We start from the raw sequence: 18,310 nt of genomic DNA, 5'->3' as shown, positions 1-18,310 counted from the left end.
TTAATCCATTCTTTCTCTGGTACCAAATTACACTGTTGGTTTGTTTTTTCCCTTCCAACTCATGTATTACAGACCAAAATCTCTTTGCATCCCTTTTCCCCAAAAGCTCTAACATATGTTCCCAGTCCTGTTGATGTCTTTATGTTCTTCGACAATGACCACTCTTCATGAGTTTGTTAAAGCTCCTTTTTCCGCCTTTTGATCATCCTCACAACCCTTATTTTTTTTAACCAATCTTATGTTCTTGTTTAGTTCTTTTTTCTTTTTCATTGTTTCCTCGTCATACACATGTCGGTGAACTTGTTTTTGTCCACCATCATTACTCTTGGGTGGACAAGTTAACCAAATGAACTTTATAAAGCCTGAAGGGGAACAGTTCTCTTTTTGAGTATGCTCAGGCAGGACTGAAACCAATCGTTTAAGTTTTATTCCGCCTGCTTTATATTTAAGTAAATAGACTCTTCCCTTCCTAACATCATAGCTCCGAGTGACTCTTTATTGAGTTTCTAATGTTATTTCTGGAAATGAGAGCTCTAACCGTAGGTAATCACTCCCGCCCCCTTCTCTGATGTTCAGAGTAACTTTTTGTTCAAAAAGGGAACCTGAAAGAAACAGATAATCCAATGTTGATACTGAGGTGCCTTTAATTCTGGAAGGTTTGGCTGGGATGTCTCCTAGCATATTACCATTTGTCATTTTCAGATCCCAGTCATTTAAAAACTCCACCCATAAATGACTGTTCTTCGTCATTCTCCTCCCTGTTAGTTTTGTTTGGTCTCTTGACAATTGAATACATTGTCCATTTTAATCCGCCCCCCAAAATTATATCCGCTCCGGACTATAACGTTTTTATTTTCCGCAGGGATTTGGCTAGATGATACAAAAAAAGCACAGAGCTCTGAACACACGGGATTCCAGTAAATATTACAAAACAACATCACTCGATCACATTATTTCTTAGTATCGCTTTAGCCATTTGCAGACCCTGTGTATTCGATTCTATAATAGTGACGTCCTTAAATTTTGAACATTTAAAGGCCATGAGCAACCCACCACTGGGCCGCCCTCTTGCTTTCTGGAAGGCACCTTGCACCTCTATATGAATCCCTCTATTGCAATTTGATTTGTTATCCACGTCTCTTGCAGCATCAGGACATCCCCTTCCCCAAAGAGATAGTTTTTCATTGCCCTTGATGTAAAATTATTGGGCCCCCGTGTGTTCCAACAAATAACATTCAGACCTTCATTTTTAAAGAGGTTGTTGACCTAGCCCGAGTTTCTGAAGAACCTCAGTAAGAATACTCGGGAGCAATGCTAAGGTACTGTCCTGTCCTTGTTAATGTCTCTCGATGAATCGCCAGAGCCGGGGGGTATTCGGAAGCTGGATCGGATGACCATTTCCACCCCCCTGTTTTTGAGAATATTTGACATTTGGGCCCCCCTGCACCAGTAATTTTCAAGGATTCTAGTTGGGTTTTTGACACCAACATTTCAAGTCTCTTCAAGTCCAATTTTGCTTCATCAATAGCTGCATACACCTCTCTTGATGCACAGCCTACTTCAGCAATCATGGGGTGGTTTGAATCCGTAAATCTTACAAACGCTATATCGTGACAATTAATTAGAAAAAGACTTGGTTCTTTAACACTGATAGAATCACCCCCCGATTTAGGAATGTTGTCTGTTTTTTATTTGTAGTAAGTGATAACCACATTATCGGCATTGCAATTGGTGATGCAGCTTTGATTTCTCCTTCCCCCTTGTACTTTTTTCATCTCAAGTCGAAATGCATGTGTCTAAGTTCACTGTCTCGTCTGTTTCCTTGAATTTTCCCAGACCATTCCTGATGTCTCCGATCATCCTATATTTGCTTTCTCCCAGTTTTATTTCCTCCATAGGAAGTGGTGTTTTTTTTTTTTTAGGAAGATCGGGGCAATCTTGATTTATTTTTATTTCTCCAGAGTTTACATCCTTTGCTGGTTGTTTTATCACCCCTACCATTTGATTTAGCCTTTAGAAATATCGGAGCTATGGTTAAGCCCCCCTTCAAATTGGGTAACAGTGTCCAATGACAAGGCAGTCTTCACTTCTTCAGTTTCTGATCCTCTCGATGTCAGAATTGTATTGTGCTCTTTTGATGCTCCGGACTTTGAGCCCTCCTGAGATTCTTTGCTACCTTTATCCTGTTCTTTTGGCTTTCTTCTTGTATCAACTTTCACATGGGAACCGTCCATTGAATCTAATTCGACAATCTCCTGCTCCGTTCCTGTTGGTATTTGAGCATTAACGATTTTCTTCAGATTGAATGTGTTAGTATCAGAGTTCTTATTTTTCCATATCTTCTGATTCTTTGATTTATTTTCCCCTTTCTTTTGAACTACTTTCTCTTTCAATCTTTTTTGTATCCTTGCTTCCCTCTTCCTCTCCCTCTTTCCGCCCGGGGGATCATTTTGAGGGCCTACTTCTTTCTCTCCCTCCGCTCGATTTTTCATTCGACTTAGAGAGTGGTCCATTAAGATTTTCGGTTCTGGTTCTTCGTCTTGATATCCTTCACCTACATTAGCCAGTCTCCAAAACTCCTCTAAGACTGACTCAGAGAGTGGGGTATCATCCATCTGGGAATGTTGACCCTCTTCAAGTTCTTTTCGTTCCCAGTCCAGTTTTTTTTGGTTCAAGATTTGCAATTGTATTAGTATGTCTTGTTTCACAGCCAGGTCTGCCTCTTAAAATTTGTTCTGTGCTGCCAATGACTGTTGGATGGCCAACAGATCTAAGCCTTGCTAAACTGATTCAATTTTCAGCTCTTGCAGTTTTTGCATGACATTTGTGTTAATAGCATTACTGCAGTCTACTTCTGCCCCAACCAATGTAGCCACCTCATTCGTCATTTCTATTAAGGAGCCAGTTTGCGACTGAACTTCGCCCTTCAATAGTTCAAACATTGAGACTAATGAGTTTAGCACATAATTTAATGCACTCAATGTGTTTTCATTTGGATGATCCCTGGCTTGTGCAATAACTGCTTGGTGATCACTTCGTTACAGGGTGAGTTCTGTTCTGCCAGTCTATTTCTGGCCAAGACTCATCGACTCTTGATTTGTATCCACACTGGAGAGATTCAGCCTTCCAAACATTTTGTCCAAAACCATTATTGTATTTACTGAGCCACTATCTCTTCTGTGTCTTTTATTTAGGTTTGGCGTACTGTCCTTTACCATTTTTTTTTAATTATTTTTGTCGTTGTTTTGTAAATTCTAATCTTCTTTTCTAATTATCTGCCAATGTAATTTCCTCTTCCTGCAATTCGCCATTTCTTACTGGTGTGTAAATAGCAGGTTCCACATGGACCTGGGCTTGAACATGTTGTTTCCCTGCTGCTGGTGGCATGTCTCCCCCAAGTAGTTCTGGGAGACCCTCTAAGCGACTGGCAAGGGGACTACTGGCAGTTTTTGCCTCCTCCCATTCTGGGGCTCTTAGATCATCCTGGATGGGATTACTCTGTATTTCCATAGCCACTTGGTAGTTTTTGTCTGCAATGGCTAACGGAGAAGTGTATGAACTTTACTCCCCTTTTGTTTTAACTTGACTGCAGCCGTTTGTTTCTTAAAGCTTTTAAGGGTTTTAAATAACTTTAATAAAGGTTTTGGTAGCATTTATTTATTTTACTCAATTCCAGCCAATGAGAGGTTTCGTACTGGAATCAGTTTACTTCCTTGCACGCCCTGTCCTGGCTGTCGTCTCGCGTGCAAGTTTGTATGCAAACTCCTTCTCAGTCAAAGGCATCGGGTAACGCAGCTCAAATGCAGCTCCACCGATGAAGCTTCCTGAAAACGTCTGGATCAAAGGACCGAAATCCTGCAGTGCCCCGACGTATCAGGTAAACTACGTCTGCCAATCACGTAAAATCTCCTGGTAATTTACTGCAGTCCCTCAGTATTCCGTAGTTCCAACTTTTCTGATTGACGCAGCTCCCAGCAGCTGTGGTGTACCGTCTACCTAAATGACGGCGGGATCAAAGGAACAGAAGTCCAACAGTCACCCGCCGCTTGTCGGATAGGCTGCTTTTTGCTGCCCCGCAGTTTCTAGGACTTCTGGGTTATCCTTTTGTGTTTTGTTATTCCAGCTCCTTGGAGTTGTGTTTCAGACTGCAACACTATTTTTTGTGTTGGACTGGCAGGACATAAAAAGGGGTCTTCACGTACTCCGAACATAGAAATAAACGTTCACTCAATCTACTGACATGTTATTACATGTTCATTATAGTGCACTTACTCGACACTTGGGGCTTCTACACCTACTGGGTGTTTTCGGCAACCGGTCCTCAACGGACCACAACAGACCACTTGCACCACTTCTGCGCTGTTGGTGTGGTTTTAAGCTTTTTGCCAAAGCAGTCTCAAAACAAGCTGCTCCTCTCCTTGGTGGCCACTGAAAAAATCCATAGCACAATCCAAGAGGGATGACCACAACAGACTTCTTGCACCACTACCCCCATCTACTGGACTCCATCAAACCTATGTTACATAGATGGAGTCACCTCTCAGTTTCCTGGCTGAGCCGGATTAATGCCATATAAATGGCAGTGATGCCGAAATTACTATATACGTTTATGGCAGTCCCAGCAAGGGTCCCAATTGCATTCTTCCAAGCAATACGTAAGCGCGCACACACAGGCCTACATTTGGGCGCACAAGAAACCGAGAATAATATATATAGGGTGCTACTGCAACCTAAGCGCAAAGGGGGACTGGGAGAATCAGACCCTGTTGCATACTACCGAGCGGGCCAAATTAGAATATTGAGAGACTGGTGAAACAAAGAGGGAAGAAGTGGAGGGATATGGATAGAGCGGTGGTTGGGGAGGATCCTGAGGGGGTTCTGTGGTTGCCCCCGGAGGACAGACCGCAAAACATGTACTGCAGTGACATTGAAGCCCTGGTGGGGCAAACGTGAGATTATCTGGTAAAGCGAGCAAAAGTAACCACATTCCCCTCACTGATCACCCCGATCTTCAGGAACCCATAGTTCACGCTGGTATCACTACATATCCCCACCAAAAATATCGCTGTATATATGGTTGTCTGGAACGGCCATAGGCGATATTTTTTTTGGGGGGTGGGGGGAGGGAGGATGTTTGGGATTTTTGGGAGTGAGGGTTGCAGGGGTGTCCCCCGTAGGTTCCATACCTTAATAGCGTAGCAAAAATATGGCAATATTTTTGTATGGAGATATTTTTGCGGGGATATTAACATATGGAACCTTCTCGCCTGGTTGAGAAAGGAATGACTTTGTAAAGTGGCGGGAGGGGGGGGGGGGGGATCATGGGAGTACGAAGAAAAGGAATTTGTTCGAAGGAGAACAGATAAAAACCTTCCCCCAATGTAAAACTGACTTCGGACTTGAGGAAGGGGAGAGATTTTGCTATGCCCAACAGACACTGGGCCCTAAACCCCAACATAAAACGGGCGGCGACAAGAGTTAACCCTGTTTGAGAAATTTGTGACCACTGACTCCGGGGACAAATATCTGGTAGGAGACATCTATAGACTGATTAAAGCGGGGAGGATACCATGGTAAGAAGGTTTATGACTAACTGGGAGAAGGAAGCCGGGAGAGAGAGATAGTGTCATGCATGGTAGACATATTACCTCTGGACCTGGAACACCGTCTTCGCAGACGGGTTATGTTCATAGAACTGCTAAGCCTTTCTATTCTAAATGGAGGTTGTTTGCTATCTTGCCTGGAAAACAATGTTTGCATTATTCACGTTGTTGAATTCACGTGATTCAGGGTAGACACATGTGTTACTGCAATACGTTCATAAGCAGCGGGGGAGACGTTGCTAGCTGCTTCTGATTGAACCAACATGGCGTTTGGTAGCTGAAACCTTGATATGCGTCCTCGCATCTCTTCAGTTACGTCTTTGGCTTACCCCTGCGTGTTACCTCCACACGCCAACTCATGGAGCTGCATTCAAGAAGTTACGGCAGCTTTTCCTGTTCACGGTTATCTTTCTACACGCTACCTTCAGCAGCCGTCCATTAGAAGACCAACGGATGGTTTTTCCTTCACGCGTGGGTTCTGGCAGCCCTGTCTGCGTGTACTTCAGTCATGTGTAAAACCACACACGGTTTCCTGAATTCGTCAAGCGCTGCTGTCCTGGCTGCGTGTACTTCTGTCGCATGTAAAACCCCATGCGGTTTCCTGAACTCTTCAAGTGTAACTGTCCAGGCTGGGACAATGCCCCAGAAGAACAAGTTACTCTCTTACTTGGTAACATTCTTTCGATGGGAGGGTCCGACGACGTATTCCATAACTTTGACATATCTTTGACAGTAATCACCACAGCTGTGCTGCTTCGGAATATTTTCGGTGTCTGCGTCCTGCGTCGATGTCGATGCGCCGTCCCCGAGGACCTCCTCCGACGGCACCCGATGTGATAAGTAGGACGCACGACACCCGTAGCCTCAGTTGTAGTTTTTTCCCCCAGAACGTGTGACTCCAGTCTGCTGCCAGTCAGACACACAAGGCCTTGCGGAAACGTAAGCTGCAATCGCATAAGAAATTCTGCAGCGGGGAAGGTAGGGAGGGAGCGATATGGAATACGTTGTCGGACCCTCCCATTGAAAGAACGTTACCAGGTAAGAGAGTAACTTGTTCTTCGAGGGGATTGGGTCCTCCGACGTATTCCACATCTTTGACAGACTCCCGAAGCAGTACCAAAGCAAGGAGGTGGGGAAAGAATTTAGAATACAAATTTAGCATGCCCAATCAAATTGCAGAATAAAGGACTGCCTTGCCAAAGGCCAGATCCTGTCCTCGGCGGGAATCGAGGGAGTAGTGACGTACAAAAGTACGTTCAGAAGCCCAGGTGGCTGCATCACAGATGTTATGAATAGGAACACCCTTCTGCAGGGCAGTAGATGCAGCCATACCCCTGGTAGAATGTGCCCGCAAGCCAGCCGGTGGGTCCTTTCCCGCCAAGCGGTAACACTCGGAGATAGCCAAAATAATCCAACGAGACAGTCTGTTTCGTCACAGCTTCTCCCAAACGCTTTACAGCGTAACCAATGAAGAGTTGATCGTCCACTCTGACCCGGGACATGCGTGAAATATGAAAGCTCAACGCTCTCCTAGGATCAAGCATATGGAGCCTCTCCTCTTCCTTACCAAGATGTGGAGGGGGATAGAATGCTGGAAGAACAAACTTCTGGCCCAAATGAAATTCCGAAACCACCTTCGCAAGAAGGGAAGGACAACCTCGAAGGACAACCCGGTCCTTATGAAACACAGTGAAGAGTGGCTTAACTGAAAGTGCCTGTAACTCACTCACTCTGCAAGCGGAAGTAACCGCAACCAAAAACACAGTTTTCAGAGTTAACAGTCTCAAAGGGCAAGAATGCAAAGGCTCAGACGGAGCACCCATAAGAAACTGAACAAGGTTCAAATCCCAACCTGGCACCAGAAGGTGACGGAGGAAACACATTAGTGAGCCCTTTCAAAAATGGAGAAATTAAAGGACTCTTAAAATAGGAAAATTCTTCGGACGAGCACTTAAATATGGACAGCGCCGCCAGGTAACCTTTAATGAGCCCCACTTGCAAGCCCCTGTGGGCCAAAGAAAGCAAAAAAGACAGAACCATGGGAATGTCACATTCAAAAGGATCCACATTCTTAACTCTGCACCAGTCGCAGAATTTACGCCAACAGTACAGAGACTTTTTTGCCGGCCGTCTGGCCGAGAGCAACACCTCCAACACGTCTTCAGGGAGGTCCCAATCCTTATACCTCAACCTTTCAGAAGCCAAGCGTGAAGGTTGAGGGATCTGACCTCTGGATGGAGAACCTGACCACCCTCCTGTGAGAGCAGATCGTCTCGGTAGGGAAGACGCCGTGGAGGGCAGATTGACAAGCCGAGAAGGTCCGGGTACCACGTCCTCCGGGCCCACGCCGGAGCAATGAGGATCATCCGGGAACCGAACCTCCATACCCCCTGAAGAAAACACTTTCTTCGCCCAGCCATAAAAACGTTTGTCGTCCCTATCCAGAGGGATGGTAGGATACGACGCCTGCTTTGCCGGGGCCGTAGCCGCCTGCACCACAAAACTCTCCGGAGTGGGGTGCCTGGACAAGTAGCAGGGGTCGCTACTGGCTGGACTGTATTTTCGCGACAAAGACTTGCCCACTGCCGGGAGACTCTCCGGAGCAGTCCAAGCCGCCACCACCCTGCTCTGCAGAGCCATATGAAACGGCAGTGGGGGGGGACCAAGATCGAGGATGTCCGTGAGATCATCCTGAACAAACTCCCCTGGGGGAGCACACCATCCCAAGTACCCGGTGACCCGAGACATAAGGCGCCGGTACGAAGAATCGTCATGAGTGCCAGGCTCAGGCCTACAAAACTCCACCTCGGGAGAGGTGTCCAGTCCACTGGCATCATGCAGTGACTGCCTCAGGTCATCAAATTGGCTATGGCCCGAGAGAAGCTCATCCGGAACCGTAACCGGAACCAAGCCCTCATCACCCTCTGAAATGTACTCCAGGCGGTGATAGGAAGACACCTGGGGACCAAAGCAATGCCTGACCTTAGCCAGAGCCTTTCCAGGGGCTACCCCCGTACCACGGGGCCCCTCCGACACCACCGCCTCGAAAGGCGTTGAGGGCGCCGAACGAGTCAGCACCGGCGTCGAGAGAATCGGCGTCGACGTCAGCCGCAGCTCCGCCAACATCGGCGGCGTCGACACAGGCCTCGAAGCCAGAGCTCCAAGCGTGTCCTTCGACGACCTAGGCGCCGACAGCGTCAACGACCCCCTCGGAGGCAGAGCCTCGAGAGAGGTAGTCGACGACCTCGGCACCACAGGCGTCGACGTCTTCCTCAAAGACTGCACAGGATCACGCGGTCTCGAGCGCGTCGAGGACTGGGACCTGGAACGGGCATGGCGAGAACGGTTACCCTTGTCCGAGCGGGACCTCTCCCGCGAACCGTGCCGACCACTCGAGCCCGAAGGCATGCGAGCGGTGTCTCTCGACCGATCACGACCGACCCCACTCGGAGGCGTGGACGGACCTGTGCCCTGCGATTCGAGAATCGCTAACATCTTCTTCCCGAAGGAAGCCCATTTCTCCGGTGTCGCTTGCAAGGTGGGATAAGCGACCCGCCGACGGGCAGAGTCCTCGGAAGAGGACAGGGAAGGCGACCGATGCCAGCGCTTCTGGGAATGCCTCGAAGAGGCAGAGGAGTGGCGAGACCGACTCCTGGAAGGAGACCCACTGGACCTCCGACGATGACGCGGAGAGTCGCCTCTCGAATCATCCGTCGAAAGCCCCGCAGACCTCCACTTCCGGGGCTTAGACACCCTACCTACCGACCAACAACTTCTTGCGCTCCCGCAAGGCCTTAGCCGTGAGCGACTGACAGTCGACACAGTCGCCTGTGTCGTGGGCCTCCCAGAGGCACCAGAGGCAGGCGTCGTGCAAGTCCGTTACCAACATCTTGGACCCACAGTCCCTGCATTTCTTGAAGCCCAGACGCAGGGTTGAAAAAGAGGTAGACATCGTCACGAACAGGCTTTTCACAAAAACCAAACAGGTCCAAGAACCGAGAAGAATATAACAGAACTCCAAAGAGTCGAGGCGTACCGAGATTCACGAAGCGAACACGTTCGCGGAAAAAACGGAACTGAGGCTACGGGCGTTGTGCGTCCTACTTATCACATCGGATGACGTCAGCCGTCGGAGGAGGTCCTCGGGGACGGCGCAGAACATTTTCTGAAGCAGCACATCTGTGGTGATTACTGTCAAAGATATGTTAAAGATATGGAATACGTCGGAGGACCCAATCCCCTCGAATCTGCCTCTTTAATCCCAAATTAAGGCCAACATCTTCCTCCAAGAGTGATCCCTCTCTCTGCCTGTTTTATTATTCAGAGTGTTGTATCATTTGGAAGGCCTATTTTTGACTTCACTACTGTCAAGCCGTGTGATTCAACAAGGATCCGGAAGAGCCCTACCAATTGTATCCTTTATGGTTACCTGTATCCTTTTTCATAAGATACTTGGGTGATTTATGACAGATATGGACCAGTGGAATATTCTATGGGCAGGCATTCCTAGGCTACAAATCCAAGAGATATGGATAACAATTATGTACCAATGGCACCTCACCCCCGCTAGGCTCTCAAAAATATACCGTCATCTTCCAGTCTGTGTTGGAGGGGTTGCAGAGAGGAAGGAACCTGGGGGCATATTTGGTGGCAATGTCCAGTAATAGAACAATATTGGGACATGATCCAAGAAGCTATTGGGGGCATGTTGGGGACAGCGAAGACCCCAAATAAGGGCCTGTTCATTATGGGCCGGACGGAGAGCTTAAAGGAGCAGGGGAAACTTTAGGTGATCTTGGTGATGGCAGGGGCTCTACTGGTGGCCCGTAAATGGAAAGCAAAAGAGGCAGCCTCAGAACATTAATGGGTGGGCAAAATATGGAACCTGGTTGCCATCGGAAAAGTAACATACACAATCAGGGGAGAACACCAGAAATTCCTTATGGACTGGGACATGGTATTACAATTCCTTAAAAAAAATAAAAAAAAACAAGACTCGAGGAAAGCATGGTGCCCAAAGAGAATGCAACTTTTGGACCTGGCCTGAGGACCATCTCATTCAGTAGATGGAGGGAAACTCCGTAGGTCCATTTGCGGAGAGGAAGGATAAGGTCGATTTGGCAAGACTCGCAGGAAAAAGGTGGAAGGGAATGCCACGGACCTGGGAAGAAGGGGGAGGGGAAATTGGGGAGAGGGGTGGGGTTCTATGTTACGTAATATGTTTGAAAATGCCAATAAAAACGAATATGAAAGACAAAAAAAAGGAAACCCTGCAATTTGGGCACAGCAATAAGGCAAGTTATTACAACATATATTTTCAAGTGGCTAGATACCGAAATGTTGGATGGGATGTAACCTTATACTGGTTCACGAGAGATAAAAGGACGGATCCCTCCAACTATAGGCTTCTTGGCATGCTTGATTCAAGCACCAAACTATTTGCATCATTACTCTTGAGGCCATTATCTCAGTGGGACACTGAAAAGCATCTCAGCAAATTCAAAACAGGCTTCAGAAAGGTTCTTTCCACGATTAATATTCTTTCTGCCTTACATTATTCTAGCTGGTGAAACTTCCAAGAAAATTAACAGGCGACAGTTCACATGCTTCGTAGATTTCCATGGTACAAGCTTCGACCTTGGGGTTTGGACCCCTCCCTTTTGTATTTTATTCAGCCTCTTTATAATGATACCAAGGTAACTATCAGACAACCAAGAGAGTGTCCAGTCCAAGTCCACAGGAACCAATCAGGGATTAAAGAAGGGGTGCGTTCTGGCACCCCTCTTATTTAATCTCTATATATCAGACATGGACAGTGCCCTTGACTCTACGCAACTTTCCTCCATGGATACTTTATGCAGACAACCTAATTTTAATTGACCGCACCCCTATAGGTCTTCAGCGCGCTATAACTGCTCTCTCTGCATGCTTAACCATTTGACCATAAACTTAACCAAAACAAGAATCCTTGATCCTGGTCACAAAAATCCCACGGCGTGACACATTTGGATGGTATTTGGAACAGCGTGTCTTGGAAATTGTTGAGATACTTGTACTTAGGATTGACATCAAATCACTTCCAGCCAGATCCCTCTACAAAGACCACATTATTTCCAAAATAAGGATGAAATGGGTCGTAATCAAATAGATTCATTGCATCTAAAAGGTGGCAACAATGTTGAAGGGATGCCGAACATCTATTGTACCAGAATTGTTCCTGGGCTATTAAATGGCTTAGAAATACTGCCAGAGAAGCACATAGAATGGCTGAAATGTGCTGAAGGAAAGATGTTGCGCTCAATCCTAGGTCAGTCCCAGTGGAGGCTGCTAGAAGAGAACTAGGTGCATCTTCGTTCCGCTCTCGCTGGTTAATCCAGTGGTGTAAGCTTTGTCAGCTTATTGCTTCCCCTTCTGACAACTGTACCTTAACAGGCCTTTTGGTAACACGCCTTAGATCACCACAATTGAATAGTTTCCTAGGAGCCCTTAGAGAGACTTCTTTGTCTCATTTTGGTAACATTGTTCTCACTGCTGATTCAATGCGGTCCCTTCCCAATGCATACCTAGTTTTGAAAAATAGTCCGCTCTATTGGTATAGTGTGGAGACTACAAACAAACTACAGAGGCAGAAACGTTATGCTGAATACATCCTTCACAGTCAATCACTTGGCAACCCTCGTTCCTATTTTACCAAGTTGTTTGAAGGGAAATTAAGGAGGTTTATAATCTAGTTACGATTTAATATTCTTCCGATTTGGGATTACAAGGGTAGTTGGTTGACTACATTCTCCAAACTGTTTATGCCAAAGGCAACCAGGAATTGTCTGAAAATATTGTTTTTATCACGTCAGATCAATTTTGGAGATCACTTTAGTCTGCCGATTCTCTGGATATGATTGCTGCTGCATTTTATGTATGGTGAAAATGTTTACTTCTACTTGAGAAGATTTGAATGATTTTGATTGACTACATCAGTTTTATATGAAATTGTGTTTTTTGATATATTATGAAATTTAATGGGCAAATTTGACTTTATTTTAATTAAGTGGAATTTGTATGATATCAGACTGATAGACTGTTCTCTTATTGTATTATTTATGATGTGTCTGACGTTATGATTAAACAAGTGCACTAATAAACAAAAGAACAAAATAAATGACTGCAGTTCATGAATCAGAAGTAATCAGTCATTTGCTTGCTGGCAATGTGTGAAAATAAACTGTTGGTGGTAAGCAAAACAGAGTTTAGCAACAGTTGGGTTTGACTTTCCCATTTAACTTAGCAGCTGTGGAATTACACAGATTCACTCCATCAAGGGTGAAATGCAGACCCTTCTTTTGTGCCTCAGCCTAGAGTTTGGTCGCCATCATTCCAGGTATAGGGCTGCATGTCCAAACCAATACACAAACCCCTTAGCAAAAGTATAAATATGGTGTAGAATGGATTCGTCCCTCTTAGAATCTCTTAAACCTGACAAAAATTGAGCTCGACTGTCTCGAGGAAGCAGTTTCACACATTACTTTCCTTTCAGAGTTCAATCACAGCATGCCAAGATAGAGCCAAGGTTAGCATTACATGGGGAAGGTGAAAAACCGCATGCACCCATACCATAGATGCTGCCACCCTTGCAGACTTACCTTGTGGATGGAAGGGATTGCTTCCCTTCTACATTTACCTCTCCTTCTCGCTCAGAATGTAGTTGTCTCTAGCGAGCACCAATCTGGTTAACCAGTGAGGCTTTGTACATATCTTCAACTCTTGCAAGACGTCCTTTTGAAGAGAGATGCCTGAAGGTACATTCCCTTTTCCTGCCTGCATACCAGACTCCCCTGAAAGCGATTCAGGCACTTCAAGTCCCAGGATGTCGATTATTTCCACAAGCCATTCATGAAAGGCTCTTGCAGGGACTGTTGTCACCCCACTCTTCAGGATCAGGGCTGTGACCCGAATGTGCTGTGTACTATTAAGCGGTAGCAGCAGTGAATGGGACTGGAGAAGGTTCCATCTGTGGAGCATGGATTGTAAAGATGGAAGAGAAGTAGGCAACAACCGGGGGGAGGAAGGGACGATCTGCTGGACGCAGAGGGGCCTCTTGTGCAGCTGGACGAGTAGCCAACTTCTACCGTCTAGGTGTCTCTCTGCTGGAGCATTCGGATAAGGTGGGTCCAGGGGATGCTTCCAATTAGGTACTTAAAGTAAGACTGATCGCTGATGAGCTCAGAAGTATCTGTAGTTCAGCGAAAAAACTATTGTTACTATACTGTTAAAGGACTTGGCTTAATGTGATGGTTATGGGCAGGATGCCAAATCATGGCAAGGGCCTGGAACGGAATTGTCCAATGACGAGAAGCCATGAGAGAAAAGGGTAGGAACAGATCGTCGGAACACACTGAATAAAACAGAGGTCCACCCAAGTCATGGTGTAAATGAGGGGCAGAAGACCTCTCAGCATTTGGCAGCAATTATCTCGAATGAGTGACAGATCACACCTTCCTCGCCTTTGAACCCTGTAGATTGAGTAGTGGATGATGCACACACAGTAACCCAGTACATATAACAGAGGGTTAAACAGGCTTGAAACAGGCGACTGTTCGTATGCGACTACAGAAGAGCACAACTCAAGCTCATGCGGCGGCCTCTTGAGAAGTGCTCATGTGGGAAGATAGCTTGCATACCGTACCACATGCCTATGAGCATGGCATGCAGAGAAGCATAACTCGCCCAAAAGCTGCGAGGCAAGGCTTGACAAAACTGAGGTCCAGGATATAGCTGGTGGAGGAAACTGGGGAGCGAAAGTCTTGTAGCAAGCAAAGATAGACTATCAGGGCAAACCATGTTCTTAGCCCGTTTGTGGTTGGGTGACCTTACATGATCTCAATGCAACCTCCCAGAATGCCAGGTATTTGATGTGTAAAGACCATCAACAGTAAGAGTGCCTGCATTCAGCTCTTGGGAGTATCACGGTCTGCCCCGCTGGGGCCGCGATCAATTGCTGCAGGATCACGTAAACCCCTCTCAGCTTTGATAGTGTATTTCTTTTATTCTTTACCTAGCTTGCCTTTTTTATGAACTGATGAAACAAGACACAAATAACATATCATGTATGAGAGCACTAAAATAACCACTGAAGTGGATACTGTGGAAAAACACCCTTTTTAAACTTAAGTCATGGATAACCGCTAAGTAGAAAGAAAACTAGACCGGGACAGTAGCTGTAACTTTGATCAGATGTTAGAGACTCATGCTGCTACTTTTTCTCAGACATGTTCAAGGATGTTGTCATGTATGCATGAAAGCTAAACAATTGATTTGAAGCAAACAGCAAGGAAGGAATCGCAGTAGGTTACCCTGGGCTACGAAATCCATAGGCAAATTACACGTGTTTAGTGAGAGGTTATCCCCTGGTTATAATTAAATGCCAACTAATTATTTAAAATATTTAGTTGCCTAATTATTAGTAGTGCCATTACTCTGTAACATGTTCAATTCAATGCTAGCCTAATTATTAAATCCCTGAGTACAGTGCGAACGATGGATGGTGACTGCTGTCCACATGGGCAGTCTTGGAATTTCACTGGACAACATTAGGAAGAGTTACTAAAAATGACCGTACAAAATAGATTCATAAATAAAATACATACACAACATCAACATGGTTGGGAGACGTTCTTTCTCGGTGTAGTCCTTTATACGCTATCAAACAAAAAACATGCCAAAATCAGAGACTCACTTGAAGCTAAAAGGCAGTGTGTTTGGTTGAAGTACCCCAAGCGTTAGGGGGCATGAGGCTTTGTACAGAGGATTCAGGAAGTCCTGTTTCTTCTGCAGGAGGAAAGGCCACAAAGAATGAGTCTTTTCAAAGATTCTGTGGAGAGAAATCCAAGCTTCATTTATTCCAAAGAACAAGAGTGCCCATCAAGATAATAAAAACGAAATAAGAGTTGGAATTCAAATATGCTGGCAAACATGGGCCTAAGGCAGCGACTGAATTTTAATGTCCAGATTTTATGGCATGTATTCGCAGGGCATTAGATGACCAAAACAGCAAGTTATTTCCTTTCTGAACATAGCTGTATTCATCGTTACATGAGTCATACTTAAGTCCCCTTCCTGACGAGACCAGAAAGGCACAACAACCGGAAAATATATAAAAACAAATCTCAACTCAACGTGAAAGCTGCGACTGCTACTGATGGAGAAAATGTCAGAACCTGCATTGATCTTAGCAATTACTTTTATAGTTTGGAGTCAAACGACTGATGGGAAGGTTTGAGTACAATTTTCACTTTGGTCCTTCACCATTTTATAGATTAGGAGCAGTATATTTGGGCGATTCGTCCTGAAAAGGGGGCATACTGTGGATGACAGACTAAAACAGACGAAAACATGCACACCCGAGATACAAATGGGGGACCCAATCTTTAAAAAGTTTAACAGTCTTATGATAAACATTTTTTGTTTTCTTTTGCAGAATGCTACAGAGCATGTGGGTGGGTGGGGGAAATTCCTGAACATTTCCAATACAAAATGCAGAACAGGCAATAAAAGCACATTCGGCAGGAAAGAAAAAGATTATACAGCTGTTAACAGGGGTCGGACAGGCCTGCATTATTCAAATGACAAGTATACCGTTGTTTTATGTTATACATATGTGTATTAAGGGATTGGGGTATGGGTTTGGGAACGGTGGGGGCAAGGGAAACCTAGCCAAAAACAAAAAAATAAAACTTTTTTTCTCAAGTCAAGTGCCACAAAGCCTTTCACTTTGATTTTAAAAAAAAAGTTAGAATCAGATTACAATTTGGCCATCAATAAGGGGTGAAGGAGTGGGATTATAACACAAACAGTATTTTATGCACTGTCGTCTGTAGGCATTGGGCTATGTGGAGTGGGTTCTTTGGGGCATACAGGTAGGCTGCAGCTTTTACTTGTGACCAGAGTAATACAGAGGCCTGGGCGAAGTGTAGGGTTTTCATTAACTACATACATGCAAGGAGATTGTGACAGCAATCGATAGTTGGTCGAAAGTAAATGTAACAGCTACGCTACAGGATCATTCAACTGAGTGAGTGAGCATGTGCTTATAGTTTTGTTAGCATCAAAGTTGAATTGACCATGAAGAGACACATGGGATTGGTGTCTAGAAGGAAAAGGGCATTTTGTATGGAGGACCTTCTGTATAATCCAGAGCTATTTTAGACGATTTTGAGAGTGGCTGAAAAACAGAGGAGCTTTCAAATGGTGGGTGAGAAGTCATATCAGCTTTTGAGTCCACTGTTATGAATAACTGTTTGCTTTATTTGAATGGCATGTATGCTGATCTAATATCCTGTAAAAGCAAATCGGTTAAACAAGCTTTCAAAATCATGCATTTTCAAAATAGTGCATACCTCCTTTTTTTACTCATCATCAATATTTATTGGGTTTTGCTCTAATTAGGCATGGTCCATCTTCTGCATGGACAGTTTCCTAAGCCACGCTTAAGGACAAACATCGTTCTTCTGCCTTGAACTCTTTGCCTCTCATTTGAACGGGTACACTTGGTAATTTGTATATTTAATCACTCTTAAACCTTTTTCTTTCATGTTCAGCTTGAACCTTTTAATTTTCTTGTCCAGAATATTCAGTTTGTACTCCTCTTAGCGTGTACATCTGCACCACAGGTGACCTCTCCTCCGTTCATAGACATGGGTGTTCAACTCTACTATGGGGACATTTGCCATTGATTCTTGAAGTATGTGACTTGTCTCCGAGCACCGTCAGGACTGAAAAGACTTAAGTCGGTGCTTCACGCTGGCGCAAAGTCCGTTCACACTTCTTCTGGCTACTTAAGAGCACTCGGCATGTCACGCTGCATGTTGGAGGCGATGGACGCTGTAGCCTGTTTGGTAGTAGGCACATGTGTCCCTCTTGTTGTCTGTGCACTGGCATATGCCTCGCTCCGTTTGATGAGTATGTATTCAAAAGATTTACTTTACTCACTGAATACGGGGCTATGGATGATCTCTCTTAAATCACTGGGTGTGGTCTGCTTGCTTAGAATTTTTCAAAACCCTAACAATAGCTGTCCCAGTGACAGCAGTCCCTTCCACACACTGTCCTCCCTTGAAGTAGGGCAGAGTTCATTAAATGTGCAGTTATTAATGTTAGGGTGGCATCATCCAAGGCATTATTTACAGAGCTTTCAATTGTCATGTGGCCATTGTAGGGGAGGAGTGGTCCAAAAGACCCCCCCTTGCCTGCACCTCCACCCCAGGTGAGGGCCATGGCTCATCGGGCGTCCCCTCCTTACCACCAGGGCCAAGGTGGTGGATGGCTCACCTGCTGTAGACATTGCCCGCACGTATTGAATTTAGTTAGGCCTCAGAAACCATTTTGTCAACTAAAGATGGTGTGAGCTCAGCGCACTGTAGCGCGGCCCCCACCTTTGGGAAGTTTGTTATCCCTGTCCGCCGCGGCACCCTGGCAGATCCGCTGCGAGCCCGTTCCCACGAACAAGACGGACATGAGCTAGCATAATACACTAACATTGTAACAGTTCACCTTCCGCAGTGTATCATCGGTCCCAGCATGACCCGGCCAGCAGGCCTGTGCAATGAAAATAACAGTAAAATGGTCCTCAGATGGCAGAAAGTCTCTACATATTAGTGCCAGGACCACTTGCAAAGTATGCATTTCCCCACAAAATCTCTTATATTACAAAAGCC

The 18,310-nt window shown here is 45.4% G+C and overlaps 1 protein-coding gene across 1 annotated transcript in view; it reads right to left on the bottom strand.

Moving 5' to 3' along the window:
• MTMR8 (myotubularin related protein 8) overlaps window positions 1-18,310 on the bottom strand; it is a 710,603-nt gene that overhangs the window by 158,110 nt on the left and 534,183 nt on the right. Inside the window, exon 12 of the mRNA XM_069612538.1 lies at window positions 15,334-15,468. Within this exon, the coding sequence (XP_069468639.1) occupies window positions 15,334-15,468 (135 nt within the window). The remainder of the gene's footprint in view (window positions 1-15,333; window positions 15,469-18,310) is intronic.

This window comes from Ambystoma mexicanum, chromosome 5p (assembly GCF_040938575.1).
Source record: "Ambystoma mexicanum isolate Mex_15411 chromosome 5p, UKY_AmexF1_1, whole genome shotgun sequence".
Classification (NCBI taxonomy): Eukaryota; Metazoa; Chordata; class Amphibia; order Caudata; family Ambystomatidae; genus Ambystoma; species Ambystoma mexicanum.
The sequence above is the reverse complement of the archived record's forward strand: the minus strand, read 5'-3'. Positions and strand labels throughout refer to the sequence as shown.